Below are 16,604 nucleotides of genomic sequence, written 5' to 3'. Positions count from 1 at the left end.
GAAAAGTAAAATAAGGTTGTGTGGGGGAAAAAAAAAGCTATTCTTACCTGGTAAGGATAGGTACCATATCCTGCCCACTGCCATGGTCCTTTTCCCACTGCTCCAGCAGGGTAGTGAGCTCAGCTTTGGAGTCCACATGCACCACTACTGTAGTCATGGCTTGGCCTAAAGAAGTCAAAACAGTGAGAAATGAACAAACACACACATCTGACATAGTTCCTACAAAAAGAAGTGTGAAGGTAGTAGGTAAAGGATAAGTCAGAGTCTGAGGCCAGCCTGGGCTATATAGTTTTACTCTAGCTAGGGACACACAGAAAGACCCTGTCTTCAAAATGGGGAGGAAGGGGGACCCTGAAACTAAAGAGATGATAGCTGCCATCAATTGTGAATCTACTAAATACCACTGGGTTGTAAATTTACAATCTTTGGGGATGGGAGACAGGCTCTCACTAGTAGCTCCAGTTGACTTAAAACTCACTATGTAGCCACCACACCAGGCTTACAATTTTTTTTAAAGACAGAATATGTAATGCCTAGGCTTGTTTTGAACTCATTTTATACCCAAGAATGACTTTTATTTTCTGATCCTCCTGCTTCTACCTCCCAAGAAGTAGGATTAGAGATATAATGGTATATATATATATATATATATATATATATATATATATATATATATATTATAGAGGAGGCTTGGGCAGTGCTGAGGATTGAATTGAGCTTCATGCATGCTAGACAAGTGCTGTACTACATAAGAACAGTCTAGCCCCTTTTTATTTTTTGCCATATTTTTAATGGAGGTTAAAAAAAAAAACCTCACCATGCCTTTAAACCTAGCACTTGGGAGGCAAAAGGCAGGAACATCTCTGTGAGTTGCAGGACAGTCAGGAAAAGAAAAAGCTAGGCAAGGAATGCACATCTTTAGTTCCAATACTTGGGAGGCAGAGGCAGGTGGATCTCTTAAGTCTGAGATCAGCCTAGTCTACAAAATGAGTTCCAAAACAGCCAGGGTTTTGATAAACAAAACAAACAAACAAAAACTATAAAGGAATGCACTTAAGCAATCAGCCTTCTAGAATACATACACTGTTACAGTTTTGTGCTGCTTTCACTTACTTTTGGTTGACATTTTTGTTCTTTGAAGTGACAGGGATTGAACACAGGGCCTTCTCATGTTAAATAAGAACTCTACTACTGAGTTACATCCCTAGCCCTTGGTTTATTCATTTTATTGTTTGGTACTAGGAATTCTAGAGTCTCAGATATATTAAGAAATCATTCTAACACTGAGCTACCTCCCCAGTGTTTGTTTAGGGTTATTAGTTTTGGTTTTTAGGGTTGTTAATATTTTGGTTTGGGTTTTGATCTTTTTGTTTCTCTGACAGGGTTTCTTTTTATATAGCCTTAGATGTCCTGGAACTAGCTCCGTAGACCAGGCTGGCCTCAAACTCACAGAGATCTGCCTGCCTCTGCCTCCCAGTGCTGGGATTAAAGGCTTTTGCTGCCACTACTACCCAGCTTATTTTGGTTTTTGTTGTTGTTGTTGTTGTTTTTGTTTGTTTGTTTGTTTTTTGTTTTTGAGGGGTCTAGTTCCCAAACTGTCCTTAAACTCACTCTGTCACCCATGTAGACCTTGACTGAGCCTTGGATATTCCTGGATCAGCTTTGAGTCCTGGGCCTTTAGGCCTGCCATACTAGGCCCACTGAAGTAGTTTGAATGTAATTGGCCCATATAAGTTCATAGGGAGTAGCACTATTAGGAGGTACGGCCTTTTCAAAGCATATGTATCACTGTGGAGGTCCTATGCTCAAGATACATCCAGTGTGGACACGGGCTCCTGCTGCCTGCAGATCAAGATACAGAACTCTCAGCTCTTTCTCCAGCACTATGCCTGCCTGCACACCTCCATGTCCCACCATGATGATAGTGGACTAAACCTCTGAAACTGTAAGCTACCCCAATTAAATGTTTTCCTTTATAATACAGAGTTGTCATGGTATCTCTTCACAGTAATAGAAACCCTAAGACACTCATGTAGCCTGTGGTTTGTTGGTTTTTGTTGTTTTTATTTTTGTTTTGAGACAGGGTGTCACTATGTAACTCATATTCATGATTGTTCAGCTTCAGCCACCCGAGTTCTGGGATTACAAGTGTGCACCATCATACCTACTGCATTAACATACCACTTTCAAGGTTCCTCCACCTATTAGCACAATGTAAAGAAAAGTTTTTGAGACAGATTTTCTCTGTGTAGCTTTGGAGCCTTTCCTGGAACTCACTCTATAGCCCCGGCTGGCCTCAAACTCACAGAGACCCACCTGCCTCCTCCTCCCGAGTGCTGGGACTAAAGGCGTGCGCCACCACGGCCCCGCAAGAAAAAATATTTTTAAGAAAAAATAATTTTTAAAGAACAAGAAAGTAGCTGGGTAGTTGTGGCACATACCTTTAATCCCAGCACTTGGAAGGCAGAGGCAGGCGGATCTGTGAGTTCAAGGCCAGCCTGGTCTACACAGAGAAATTCTATCTCAAAAAAAAAAAAAAGCCGGGCGGTGGTGGCGCACGCCTTTAATCCCAGCACTCGGGAGGCAGAGCCAGGCGGATCTCTGTAAGTTCGAGGCCAGCGTGGACTACCAAGTGAGTCCCAGGAAAGGCGCAAAGCTACACAGAGAAACTCTGTCTCGAAAAACCAAAAATAAATAAATAAATAAATAAATAAATAAATAAATAAATAAATAAATAAGCCAGTCTGGTGATGGTGCATGTCTTTAATCCCAGCACAGGCAGGCAGATCTGAGTTTGAGGCCAGTCTTGTCTATGGAGTGAGTCACAGGACAGCCAGGGCTACAGAGAGAAACCTAATTCCACAAAATAAACACAGGGAGAAAGAATATACAGGAAAGCAGTTAACTGTTTAAACTAAAGGTATTCACTTAATTTAGCTTTTCTACTAGAAGGGTTTTTGTTTTGTTGTTTTGTAAGATTCCATTTCAAAAAACAAACAAATTCAGGATCAGAGACAGGAGGATCTCTGTTAGTTTCTAGGCCAGACTGGTCTACAAAATCAAGTTCTAGGACAGCCAGGGCTGTTACACAAAGAAAGGGTGTAGGGTGGTTCCTAGGTTCTGTCATCCCCAAAACATCATCCAAAAAACAAAAACAAAAAAACAAAAAACAAAAAAAAAAAGTTAGAACTGAACCAACTTTTTGGTCAAACTAATTTAAACTGATTCTCAAATATCTTTTGGTTGGTTGGTTGTTTTTTTTTGAGACAGGGTTTCTTTGTGTAGCCCTGGCTCTCCTGTAATTCACTCTGTAGATCAGGCTGGTCTTGAACTCAGTGATCCGACTGCCTCTGACTCCCAGAGAGTTAGGCTTAAAGGTGTGTGCTACCACCACCCAGCTCAAATAATTAAATACAAAAATCAAAGTGAAAACTTTGTGCAGAATTGCCACCTGTGAATTTAAATGTGTATGCATAAACCTCTAAAATGAAAAGAATACCCAAGATATAGATGAGTTATTATGGCAAGTAACTGTGTGTAGGATTTTTTTTATTACACTTTACTCCATTCTACCATTTCCCCACCATCTTGCAACTTTTAAATTAAACCACAAAATAGGTCCTCTTCCTACACTATACTTAATGGCTATTTCAGCAAATATTGCCCCCATATCTAAGATAAAGTCCATGTTAAAACAGATCCTGAGGCAAAGAGGAAAGGTGGGAAACAGCACTTCTTTAGGAAAGTTGCAACCTTCACTTAAAAGGAGCTGAGAGTTGTAGCTAAATGTAAGGCCTGTCCCTGAGGCCCTAAATTCAATTCCTAGCACGAGGAAAGAAAGGGGGAGAGGGAGGGAGGGAGGGAGGGAGGGAGGAAGGAAGGAAGGGAGGGAGGGAGGGAGGGAGGGAAGGAAGGAAGGGAGGGAAGGAAGGAAGAAAAAAAAAGGCAGGCAGGCAGGCAGGGAGGCAGGCAGGCAGGCAGGCCAACTCGAGCCGATGGTGCACATCTGTATCACAACACCTAAAAAGCTGAGTGGGGTGCATTCACAAGTCTGAGGCCAGCCTGGGTTACATAGATTCTATTTCAATAAAGACTTAAGGGAAGGAGAAGAGAGGTCCTGGGTCAATCCTCACTAGAAGGGAAAAGGGGAAAATTTCGAATTTACAACTTTAAGCAAAAACTCAACACTCTGGCACGTGATCATATATAACTTTATTACTGTCCATGACTATCTGCTTTACAAAAACAATATAGTGGTAATAAACCAACTCCAATCACTTCAATTTAACACGGAGTTCGTTTTATTACATTTTATTAAATTTAACAACTGAACGACAATGTAACAGTAAAATACTATGCTCAAGAAATGTGAAAAATTCCTGAAATTACCTTAACACCCAAAAAATATATCCCCACTAGAAAATGGTTAATGAAATACTGCTACATACAAACACAAATCTTGACATCTGGAAGAAATATACTATATTGACTCCTAAAGTCAAAATACATACGCTTATAAAAGCCTTAAAGGTAAATGCCAGGAAACCCAAGATGGGGAAAAAAGCCTTCATGTGACACTACCAATGAACCTCTCACGCTCCACATTAACAAAGGGCTTGCAACAGGAAGACAGTGCTATAATAAATTAATAATTAAAACATGCAGGCAAGTTAAAAGGCTTCGATGGAAAGTGTTATGGAAAACAAGAACGCCAGGCATTAATGGTGCATGCCCTTAATCCCAGCACTGGGGATGCAGAGGCAGGCGGATCTCTGAGTTTGAGGCCAGCCTGATCTACAGAGCGAGTTCCAGGAAAAAAAAAAAAAAAAGGCAACACGAGGTAGACAAAACGAGTCGTAGTCATTTACGCAAAAGTCATTTACTACTACACACACTCTAAGAGTTAACTCCTCAACAAATGGAAAACTAGAGCTATCACGGCAGTAAGAGGAAACAGACCGACGGCTTCTAGAAGCAGGAGAGAGTGAGAGTGAGAAAACCCAACAGAAAACAACAAAAAGCCCTCGGAACAAGCTCTCGAAAAGCCCGGCAGGCAACCTCAGGTCAGTCTCGGCCCCCGCACACCTCTCTCCCCGTCCACGCTGCACCCGTCCACGCTGCACCGCATTGTACAAGTAGGAGGGGTTCCCGCAGCGCTCCTCCCCCTGGCCCGGTCCAAGAGCAGGGCGGTGGGAGGCGGCCCGAGGCCGAAGGAGGGGAAAGCCCGCCCAGGTGACTGAGGCTGGAGGCGGAGACACAGTCCGCGAAGGGGTCCGTCGTGCGGCCGGGAAGAGGGCGCCCCTCGCCTCGTGAGGGACAGAGAAATTGAACGAGCACCTCCTTCAGGTAGAGGCGAGCACATCCCTGCCCCCCCACTCCGGGCGGAAGAGTTACTCTAAGGAAGCTTCTTTAGAAGACTGAAGGAACAACCTGGAGGCCCCGCCCCCGAGCCCGGGATCAAAAACAGGAAAGTCCTGTCAGGCCCCGGGCCCAGCCTCCCGGGTGGTCCTGCCCGCCCCCTCGCCGCCGGCAGACGAAGCAGGTGCCGCCCCTCCCCCAGCGAGGCGCCCACTCTCCCGCCCAGCCGGCCGCGCGCTCGGTCTCCTCGTGCCCCTCCCGGAGAGCCGGCTCCTTCCTTTCCCCGCTTACCTTCGCGGGCGGCTCGGCCGCTTCTCCCCCGACCCCTCCAGCAGCCACAGTTCACACACACCGCCTCTGGTCCCGCACTCACTCTCCCTCACTCACACACACAGCGCGACCACGGCTCCTGGGCGGCCCACATATTATGCGTCACTCGCATGCTACGTACTGTGCGCGCGCGCGCAAACTTGGCGCGAGGCTCGTGAGCAGGGAGGGGGGGGGAGAACGTCGGCGCCGGCGGAGGAACATCAAAGCGCTCCTGGGAAATGAAGTTCCGCGTTTCAAGGGCGGGGAAAGTGGGGGCTAGAAATACCAGTAAGCACCTCCCCGGCGCATTGGCTTCTGGAATCCGTAGTTTTCTGTAGTAAACGTGCATTCCTGTGTATTTATTGGCTACTTCCAGAATCGGGAGCGAAAAGTGAAGGAAGGAATCGATCTTTCTAAAGCAGAACTGGCTACAGCTGCCTGATAACTTGGTCAATACTTAATTCTACCCTGTGTCATCGGAAGAGCTCTGTAGTACTATGATTGACACATAAGCCCTAGAAAATGCCAGAGTCAAAGAATGCATTTCGCACAAATGTATCAGAAATTACAGTACTCATTAAGAAGAAACTCGCTAGTTTTCCTTTGGCTTTCTGTTCAAAACAAATTCGGCAAGAATCAAAAAAGCATCGTAGTATATGTGAGGCAGGTAATTTTTTTAAAAAAGCCTTTCAGCGAAGACTGGACCGACTACAAAGGTCATCTAATTCGATTTCTTAATTTTAGAACTGAGGAAAGTGTAACCCAGAGTAAATGACTTGCCGAATATCACCAGGCAAAGTGAAGCAGCATCAGGAGGATCTATCTGACTGTGTCCCCCAGATCCTATGTCAGAGCATGGAAGATAAACTCCACAATTGAGCAGAATCTTGACAAGACCTACCCCAAGGCCTGATGCTCTTGGAATTATCATCATTATTGCTCTTGGAATTCTCAGTGTGTTCTGTGCGTTTCCATAGAGTTCCCACAGTCAATACTTTCACATGGAGATTATAAAAACTGTGGGCCTATTGTTATGAACAGATTCTATGGCTGTTAAGCCAATAGCCACCAGGCAGTGGTGGTACCTGTGAGTTCAAGGCCAGCCTGGTCCACAGAGCAGGTTCCAGGACAGCCAGAGCTACATAATAAAGAGACCCTGTCTTCAATCACAAAACAAAAAAAGATACGGATTTGGAGGCTGGAGAGATGGCTCAGCAATTAAGAGCACCTGCCTCCTCTTCCAGAGGACCAGGATTGGATTGAAAACACATGGCAGCTCACAGTTCCAGAGGATGAGATACCCTCTTCTGGCCTCTACGCATCATGCATGCTTGTGGTGCACCCACCAACATACATGCAAACAAAACACTCATACACATAAATCTTTAAATTTCTTTTTTTTCCCCCCTTTGGATTTTTTTTTTATCTTTCAAGATAGGTTCTCACTATGCAGCTGTGGCTGAAATTGTACCTCCTTATGTAGACCAGCTGGGATTTAAGGCAACCAGCTCTAACTTCAAAATCACAGAGATCCACTTCTGCCTTCCAAGTGCTGGGATTAAAGGCTTGGGCCACTATTCCCAGCTACGACATAGACTTCATGATACTTCCAATACCACTTTAGGCAGCTTTCCTGACATATACCCCCCTGGGGTGTGAACCCAAAATGTAGCAGGATGGATCCTCTAGATATCCTCCCTAATTCCTTGGATACCTTGCCTCTGCCTGTGGTCAGCTCTACAAGAGCCCGTGGGGGAACCCCAAGTCCCGTTTATCAAAGCAGGAGTCACTGCCTCACTCTGTCACCAGAGGGCACTACTCCACTTAGGAACCCAGTGGGGGTGGGGGGCTGGGTTGGTGGTGGCTCTAAGGGGCGTCAAGGAGAGGTCTGGGACATTTGGAGACCAGAGGAAGTACAGGGCCTGTCTAGGAGCAACTCCCCCAAGAATCTCCACCCTAAGCAGGTGATGGCAGTACATGCTTAGAATCTCAGTACTTTGTGTGGAGAGATAGGAATCAGAAGTTCAAAATCATCCTTGGCTACCTAGCATGTTTAAGGCAAACCTAAACATGAGACCTTGCCTCCAAGAAAATACCAAAACATCTACCCCTGTACTCCTGCAACCCTCCTTCCCCGACTGTGAACACCGTGTAAACACAGTCACATGCCTGCAGACACTCCAGACTCTCATTCTGGGAGGAGCAATGGGGCGGCACCCAGGCTTCCCTAGCTACATATCCCTAGTGTGATCATTGCAGAGTTCACAGGAGGGGCGTTACCTACATTGCTAGATGCAAAAGCATGTATGTGTATTAGGCACTAGTCTTCACAGCCAATACTTTCACACCTAAGCACATATAAGCATAAAACCACAGATAATCCAGGCCTGCACACCTAGCTTGGTTCTGGTACATTTATTCTGAATCCTTGAAAAGGATTGTTCTGATTTGTCTGTTTATTTTTTGCCTCTTTGGTAGAATATCTGTGAGCTTTGTCCTACCCTGCTCTACACATTTCTCCCTATCTTGTGGTACAACTAAGAACCCCCCAGCCTGGTGGTGGTGGTGCAAACCTTTAATCCTAGCACTCAGGAGGCAAAGGCAGGCATATCTCTGTAAGTTTGAGGCCAGCCTGGTCTACAGAGCAAGTTCTAGAGAAACCCTGTCTCAAAAAACAACAACAAAAAAAGATGACCCCCAGCTGAAAGAGGGAGGAATCATAGAGCTCCCCAGAATCAGAAAGGACAAGAGCCCCAGCTCTGTCCCCAGCATCAAGGGTTACAGTCTTAGACATAATCTACCTCTCCCTGTCCCAAGCATACTCATTATTTATAGGAAAATCCACAGTAGCAAGTCCTCTGGGCCTCAAGCTCCAGCTCCTTCTATAATTACTTTTCTCCAAGTGCCTCCTCTCTAGGTTCACCCAACCCAGGTGTTTCTCCCCCTGGTGCCACCCAATACCCCCTGATTTCTTCCAGAACTCACTTGGGCTAGAAAATGAGCATCCCCTTATGCTCTCCTGTTAACTGGAGGACACTAAACTACCAGTGTCACAGAAGTTACTGAAAACAGTAGTGCTATCAGGCTCTGGGGATCCCTACCTATGCAAAAAGGAAAACTCAGTCATTCTCTGACCTACCCAGCAAGATCCAACAGTTCTCCAGAAAATAAAAGGAGTAACACTACTATTCACCCAAAATGTATGCAGAGGCCACTCCTGCCTAATTATATCCATGTACAACACTTCATTTTACAGAGAAATAAACTGAGGATCTACAGATAATAGTTTAATCCTCTACCTTATCTGATGAGTTCAAAACAACTTCATAGAGGCCAGAAGGAAATAAGGCAGTGACCTCCATCTCTACCCAGCTCCCACGTCCCTGGGCCTCAGACATAGAGAAGAGCCTTGCATAATTATTGAGGACAATAATAATAGCAAATGATTAGTTTTCCTGAAATTCAAATTGAGCTGACCATCTGACAGCCCTGTGTCAGAACCGCTACTCAAACACAGACTTCCCAGGTCTCCCATTTCTGCTCTTTCTGGAACCTCACTTCTTCTGAAAAATGGTGAGAAACAAGTTAGAGCTAGCATGGTAGCACTTGCCAATAATCTGAGCACTGAGGTTAAGGCAAGAGGATCAAGAATTCAACGCAGAGGGGAAATGGCTCAGTGGGTAAAGGCTCTTGATGATTAGCCTGATGGCTGAGTACAATTCCTGGGACCCACATGGAAGGAGATGAGCCAGAGCTGTCCTATCCCCTATAAAATGTAATTAAATATTTGAAGAGTCAAAGACAAGCTTTGATTGGGCTGGAGAAATGGCTCAGAGGTTAAGAGCACTTGTTGCTCTTGCAGAGGACCCAGGTTCAATTCCCAGTACCCACATGATGGTTCACAACCATCCATAACTCCAGTTCTAGGGTAACCAGAACCCTCTTCTGACTTCCCTGGGCATCAGACACATACATGTGGCACACATAACATACAAGCAAAGACTCATACATGCTGTGGAATAATCCTTTTGTACACTGTGAAGATGTGTTGCTCTCATTGTTAATAAAAAGCTGATTGGCCGATAGCTAGGCAGGATTTTCAGGACAGAGAGAATGCTGGGAAAAAGGTTAGAGTCAGAGGAGACACAGAGCAAGCAGGATGGGAAGTACATACATGAGGTAAATGAGCCTCAGGGTAGCACATAGATTAATAGATATGGGTTAATTTAAAATGTAAGAGTTAACTAGTAACAAGCCAGAGCTAACAGTCAAGTATTTTTAATAAGTCTTTGAGTGGGTTATTTAGAAGTAGTTGCTGGGACACAGAGAAACTCCGCCTACACATACACATGAAATAAAATAAATCTTTTAAAAAAATACTGGGAAAAAAACAGGCAAGCATTGGCTCTATGGTAAGACTCTATCTCAAAAAAAAGAAAAAAGAAAAGAAAAGAAAAACAATAGGGGCCTGGACAGATGACTCAGAGATTAAGAGCATTGGCTGCTCTTTTAGAGGTCCTGAGTTCAATTCCCAGCAACCACATGGTGGCTCACAACCATCTATGATAGGATCTGATGCCCTCTTCTGGCATGCAGGTATACATGTAGAGCACTCATACATAAAATATAAATAAATAAATTTAAATAATAAAATAAAAACAATTGGTTTTCTAATCAATATTATTAAAGCCAAGACAGGTTTGGTGGTGCTCTCTTTAATCCCAGAACTCAGGAGGCAGAAGCAGGCTGATCTCTGTACTTTTAGGGCAGCCTGGTCTACAGAGCTAGTTCCAGGACAAACAGGCTACACAGAGAAACCCTGTCTCAAATAACAAAACAAGAAAATTTGGATCAAAAGTTCAAAGTCATCCTGGACTGCTGTGGAACAATCCTTTTCTATACTTTCACTGATTAATAAAAAGCTGACAGGCTGGTTGGTGGACAGGAAGTTAGGTGGGAAAGCAAAACTGGGAATGGTTGGAAGAAGGAGGGCAGAGTCAGGAGTCGTCAGCCAGAGGGAGACTGAGCTGGACAGACAAAATGGGATAGAGGTAAAGGCCACGAGCCTCAGGGCAATACATGGATTAATAGAAATGGGTTAAGTTGTAAGAGCTAGTTAGTAATAAGCCTGAGCTATTGGCCAAGCATTTATAATTCATATTCAGCCTCTGAACCTGTTATTTGAGACCAGGTGGCCAGGACAGGAAACATCTGAACTACATAGAGAAGTTTCAGAACAGCAGCCTGGGTAGACTATGTAGCAAGAATCAGTCACAAAACAGATTATACAAACCAAGGAGTCTGGGCTCCCTTTTCTAAAACTTGATTAATAACAAGGCTCAAACCCTGTCTGTGACTCCTTCTGTGTCACTGATGGTTAGGGATAAGGAAACAGTTTATTCTATTCTAGTAGAATTTGAAGAAGTAGATGGGTCCATGGTTCAGTTCAGATTTGGAGGCAAACAGACCAGGCCTAATACTGCTTGTGCTGGCTAGTTTTATGTCAGCCTGACACAATTAGTCATTTGGAAAGAGGGACTCTCAATTGTGAAAATGACTATAATAAAATTGGCCAAGGCCGGGCAGTGGTGGCGCACACTTTTAATCCCAGCACTCGGGAGGCAGAGCCAGGTGGGTCTCTGTGAGTTCAAGCCCAACCTGCTCTACAGAGCAAGATCCAAGAAAGCACCAAAGCTACACAGAGAACACTCAAAAACACACACACACTCACTCACACAAAATTGTCCAGTAGACAAATCTGTAGTGCATTTTCTTAATTATTGATTGATACTGGAGGGCCTAACCCATTGTGGGTGGTGCTACCCCTGGGCTGGTGGTCCTGGCTGCTATAACCAAGTCATGGGAGAGCAAGCCAGTAAACAGTGTTTCTCCATGGCCTCTGCTAGTGTTCTTGTTTCCAGATTCCTACCCGATTTCTTACCCTGGCGTCCCTCAGTGCTAGACCTATAAGCTGTAAGGTGAAATAAACCCTTTCCTCCCTGTTACTTTTTCTCACAATAGAAAAGCTAAAACACTATTGCTCCTTTGTACTAGCTCTGGAGCTTTAGGCTACTTCATTTTTCTTGAGTTTTGATGACGACAGCGGAGTGTAGGCTTTCCACATATGAAAAATGAGCTTGCCGGGCGGTGGTGGTGCACGCCTTTAATCCCAGCACTCGGGAGGCAGAGCCAGGCGGATCTCTGTGAGTTCGAGGCCAGCCTGGGCTACCAAGTGAGTTCCAGGAAAAGGCGCAAAGCTACACAGAGAAACCCTGTCTCGAAAAACCAAAAAAAAAAAAAGAAAGAAAAAAGAAAAATGAGCTTTATATCAGAATAATCCTAGAGCATATTTTCAGCTGCCCTGAAAAAAATAGTAGAATAGCCTCTTTCTTTTGAAGAGAAAGAGGAGTTTGAAACAGGATTTCACATAGCCACCCAGACTGGGCTTGAACTTGTTCTAGATAGATAGCCAAGGATGACCTTGAACTCCTGATCCTCTTGCCTCTATCCCCAGAGTTCTGGGACTATGGGACCACACCTAGCAAGGTAGAATAGCCACTTCTCGATCTGTTTCTCCATTCTTTGTCCTAGCAGAGAACTTTCTCACCATTGAAAGCCATACCTCTAATCAAAGTTGAAGGATAGTAAAGGACAAGGAGTCTCTTGGATGTAAACGAGACATGTTCAGTCTTTCCACAAACCAACCCATTCATACTGACTTCCTGTTGAGCTGCTGTCTATGTTTCAAATCCTTGCTCAAAGCACACTTACCTCCTTCCCTGGGATTTGCTGGCAGAACAGTGATGTTATAATCAGTAGAGGCCAGAGAGGATGGCCAGAGATAATACACCATGCACTACTCTTCACAGTGTACTTGCCCCACACAAGGCAGGAACTTAAGCATGAAAGGAGCCGAATGTCCTCCAGGTCCTCCCCCATCCCCATTCCATCTCATTTGATCCCCCCTCCCCCAGTGAATTTAACACTTCTGACTGCTGGAGTTTTGCCCATCCCAGAGGCCATGCTCCAGCAGGCTTGGAAGACAGGGTACAGAATTTTGTTTTTTTGTTTGTTTTGTTTTTGTGTTTTTGTTCTTTTTTGCCTAACCAATCAGTTTTTGACCATACATACATTAGCACAAACTCAGCTTGTGGCAGATACGTCAACACCCCTCACCTATATATAACCTATAAAGTCTCCCTGCTTTAGTTTTGGGGTGTGATTTGTCTGGCCTCGATCTCTGGGACCAGAGAAACTGTCGAGGAGTTGCTCTGCTCAAATATACCTCTTGTTATACTTTTTCAGTTCAGCTTGATCTGGCTTTCTGTGTTGGCAGAAAAACTTATTATTGACGGGGGGGGGGGGGCAGGCAGAAAAACCTATTAGTTTATAGTTATAAGATTTCTACAGAATGCAGAGACTCTCTGGTCTGACTCATTGGGAAATGCTCTAGGGAGTGATTGGGCAGAGCCTATGGAAAATTCACACCATCAGTTCTTTCATTTCAAAAGAACAGCCATGTCTAATGAGAAGATCCTGGTCTGACCTGATCTCCCCCTTCCTCCCCTGCCCGATTCAGACACCACTACCGTCACCCTATCTCTCCACAAGTCTGGATGATGAACCTGGGCCTAAGATATTGCCAAATACAGCCTGGAGTACCCACTTGGGCCTGGAAGCCAAAGCTATCGAGGAGAGACATTGCTAGGTGCAGAGGTTATCCTGGGCTCTTACCGAAGGGACAGCTCTTCTTCATTCCCAATAGGTGGGGGTGTAGCTCTGTGAAAAGTCACATGATGTTCCTGAAGGGAGCCCCTTCTGCCCAACTCCTGATCACTGGGTTCAGACTTGTCACAAGAGATTTTTGTGAAGTCACAAAGCTGACTCCCTCTACACAGGGCCAAGGACCAGGACAACCAGGGACTAATTGGATATGACTTAATGAAAGGGAGGAGTTCAGAAAACAGCCTTTGGGCCAAAGGGAGGAATGTGGAGCCTGAAAGAACTCACTGGACCAGCCTCAGTTAGAAGTGGGTGAGGGGATCTGTCAGAGACCTGGGGTTGAGGACAGTTTCTCAGGCTTCATCACTACCTGATGGGAGCTTGGGATTTGGGTCCTTAGCTGTGTGTCTGACTCTTGAGACTCCTTTGGGGGACCTTCCCTAAACTGAATACATATAAGAATCCTGATTACTAGCATTTATTCCATGGAAAAGGGAAGTTTAAACCTTTGATCCAGAACCACTTTATCCCTTTAATGAAATCCATCTAGGATCATCAATTTGTTTTGTCTGCTTCCTGGGCAAGAATGTGCAACCATATTTTGCTACACTGAAAAGCAGCCCTGCTGGGGGTGATAGCATATGCCTATAATCCCAGCACTTGGAAGGTAGAGGCAGGAGGATTAGGAGTTCAAGGTCAACCTAGAGTGAAAAAATAAAAATAAAAGGGAGGACATAACTACTCCTAAGGCCTCGGGCTAGTCTGAACTACAGGAGACCCTGTTGAAGAAGACGGCGTGGGGATGAAAGAGGGAAAAAAATAAAGAAATTAAACTACTCAAGCCGGGCGGTGGTGGCGCACGCCTTTAATCCCAGCACCCGGGAGGCAGAAGCAGGCGTATCTCTGTGAGTTCGAGGCCAGCCTGTCTTGAAAAACCAAAAAAAAAAAAAAAGAAAAGAAGAAGAAAAAGAAAGAAAGAAAGAAAGAAAGAAAGAAAGAAAGAAAGAAAGAAAGAAATTAGACTACTCAAAGGAAAAACAATGGCAGCAGAAAAAAATGAGTGCTCAGTGCCCGTGGTCTCCTAAACGTAGAGACTCACCTCCTGAAGAGCCAACCAGAGGAGAACACAGGATGGAAGAGAACACTCAATTTATAAAGGGTGGAAAGGCAGTCACTGCTGTGGAGGCCACAGTTTTTATGATGAGAGCCACTGACAGAAACCATGTTTTTAAAAGCAACTAACAAGCCGGGCAGTGGTGGCGCACGCCTTTAATCCTAGCACTCTGGAGGCAGAGGCAGGCTGATCTGTGAGTTCAAGGTCAGCCTGGTCTACAGAGAGTTCCAGGACAGCCAGGGCTACACAGAAACCATGTCTAGAAAACAAATTTTTTTTTGATAAAGGCTGCGGAGAAAGCTCAAGTAGTGGAGTGCTTGCTGCTCTTCCAGAGGACCTGAGTTCAGTTTCTAGTACCCACACAAGGCAGTTCACAACCACTGGCAACAAAAACTCCAGGGGGTCCAGTGTCATCTTCTGGCCTCCATCAGTACTTACAGACAGACATGTGACTGATGCGTATACATAAATATAAATAAATTTTTAAATGAATAAAATCATGTTTCAATGTAGAATTCATAAGCCACTGCTCTGTACCTAGCTCTATATGTGAGACCAAAACAGAAACAAGAACAATACACCTTGCAAGTTAATGGGAGACCAAAATAGGAAAAATTTACCTTGCAGGTTAAGGGATCTGTTTGCAATTAAGACAGTTAACAAGTTCCTCCCGGGCTGTGGTGGCAACTAACAAGCCAGGCAGTGGTGGCGCACGCCTTTAATCGCAGCACCCGGGAGGCAGAGCCAGGAGGATCTCTGTGAGTTCCAGGCCAGCCTGGCCTACAGAGCAAGATCCAGGACAGGCACCAAAACTACACAGAGGAACCCTGTCTCAAAAAACCAAAAGAAAAAAAAAAGAACAAGTTTCTATTTACCCTATGTTTGTTTGACCTACCCGCACTGGGACCATCTGTCTTGGGTATGCTTAATGACATGTGGGTAGGTAGGAGGTACATGGTAGGAAATATGTCAGGATGTAAGCTTGTCCCTGATTGGACCAGATGGGAAATATATATTATACTATGCCTTCATAAGCCTCAACAAAATGTAACTAGTCACCATTTCCTGGGAACCCTGGAATGGTCCTGGCCAGAGCCCATCATCCTGGCCAGTATTCAATTAAAGCTTGTTTCAAATTTGGCTCAAAAATTGTGAAACTAGTCTTGCTCTCATGATTCTCAGGCTCAACACATACCCTTTGTACCTTGAGGTAGGAAGGATGTAGCACATTGTGTACTCTACTGGCCTTGTTTCAAGGGCCCACAATCCAGGAACTGAGAAGTCATGCCATCCTTTAAAAAGAGGGCTAGCCAGGTGTAGTGCTGCATATCTTTAATCCCAGTACTTGTGAGGCAGTGGCAGAGGCAGGTGGATCTCTTGTGAGTTCAAGGCCAGCCAGGTCTACATAATGAGTTCCAGGTCAGCCAGAGCTGCATGGTGAGACCCTCTCAAAATAAAGGGGGGGGGAAGAGGGCTATTGGTGCTTACTTTGGCAGCACATATACTAGAATTGGAATGGTACAGAGATTATCATAGTGCCTGCCCAAGAATGACACACAAATTTGTAAAGCGTTCAATATAGTTTAAAAACAAAAACAAAAAGATGACTACTAGGGCTGGAGTGTTGTGAGAGAATTGTTTGCACTGCAACCCCACTGTGCCAATAAAGCCACCTTGACTCAAGGACTTAGTCAGCAATTGGCTGACTGGGATTAGCCATAGAGTTGTTGGAAGACTGGGGAAATTGGAGAGAGGAACAGGAAAAGAGAAGGGACTGGGAGGAGGTTTTCTGGGACTTTCGGATGGGAAAAACATGGAAAATAGGGTCAGCTGATCGCTCCAACACTGTTCCTTAGATTTATCAAGTTTTTATCTCAATTTCTGACTCCTGAGATTTAATACCAGAACAATTTAGGTAAACGCTATACTGGAGTGTAGCTCAGTGTTAGATCATTGGACCAGAATGTCAATGTGTTCCATCCCCAGCATCAATGAAGGAAAAAAATAAGAAGAGACTGGGGCGGTGGTGGCGCACACCTTTAATCCCAGCACTCGGGAGGCAGAGGCAGGCGGATCTCTGTAAGTTGGAGACCAGCCTGGG

At 44.8% G+C, this 16,604-nt stretch overlaps 1 protein-coding gene and 1 non-coding gene across 12 annotated transcripts in view; one reads left to right on the top strand and one right to left on the bottom strand.

Moving 5' to 3' along the window:
- The window catches only part of Dcaf1 (DDB1 and CUL4 associated factor 1), a 91,661-nt gene extending 78,154 nt beyond the window's left edge, over positions 1-13,507 (bottom strand). For 9 of the 11 annotated variants that reach the window (XR_009380327.1, XR_009380328.1, XM_059268553.1 and 6 more), the window contains exons 1-2: positions 13,402-13,507; positions 48-165 (exon numbers count right to left, since the gene is read on the bottom strand). Coding sequence is in view for 9 of the 11 variants with exons in the window: in XM_059268553.1 (XP_059124536.1) it covers positions 48-165; positions 13,402-13,423 (140 nt within the window). In the remaining 2 variants the exon portion in view is untranslated. Of the gene's footprint in view, positions 1-47; positions 166-5,649; positions 5,782-6,447; positions 6,577-13,401 lie in introns of those variants that run through there. The other 2 variants (XM_059268549.1, XM_059268548.1) reach the window with 2 other exon arrangements.
- Positions 13,508-15,983: 2,476 nt separating this feature from the next.
- Positions 15,984-16,087, top strand: LOC131915717 (U6 spliceosomal RNA). The gene has a single exon (XR_009380378.1). It is a non-coding gene; the product is annotated as a U6 spliceosomal RNA (small nuclear RNA).
- Positions 16,088-16,604: the final 517 nt, after the last annotated feature.

The sequence above is a fragment of the Peromyscus eremicus genome, chromosome 7 (genome assembly GCF_949786415.1).
Source record: "Peromyscus eremicus chromosome 7, PerEre_H2_v1, whole genome shotgun sequence".
NCBI classification, from domain to species: domain Eukaryota; kingdom Metazoa; phylum Chordata; class Mammalia; order Rodentia; family Cricetidae; genus Peromyscus; species Peromyscus eremicus.
The sequence above is the reverse complement of the archived record's forward strand: the minus strand, read 5'-3'. Positions and strand labels throughout refer to the sequence as shown.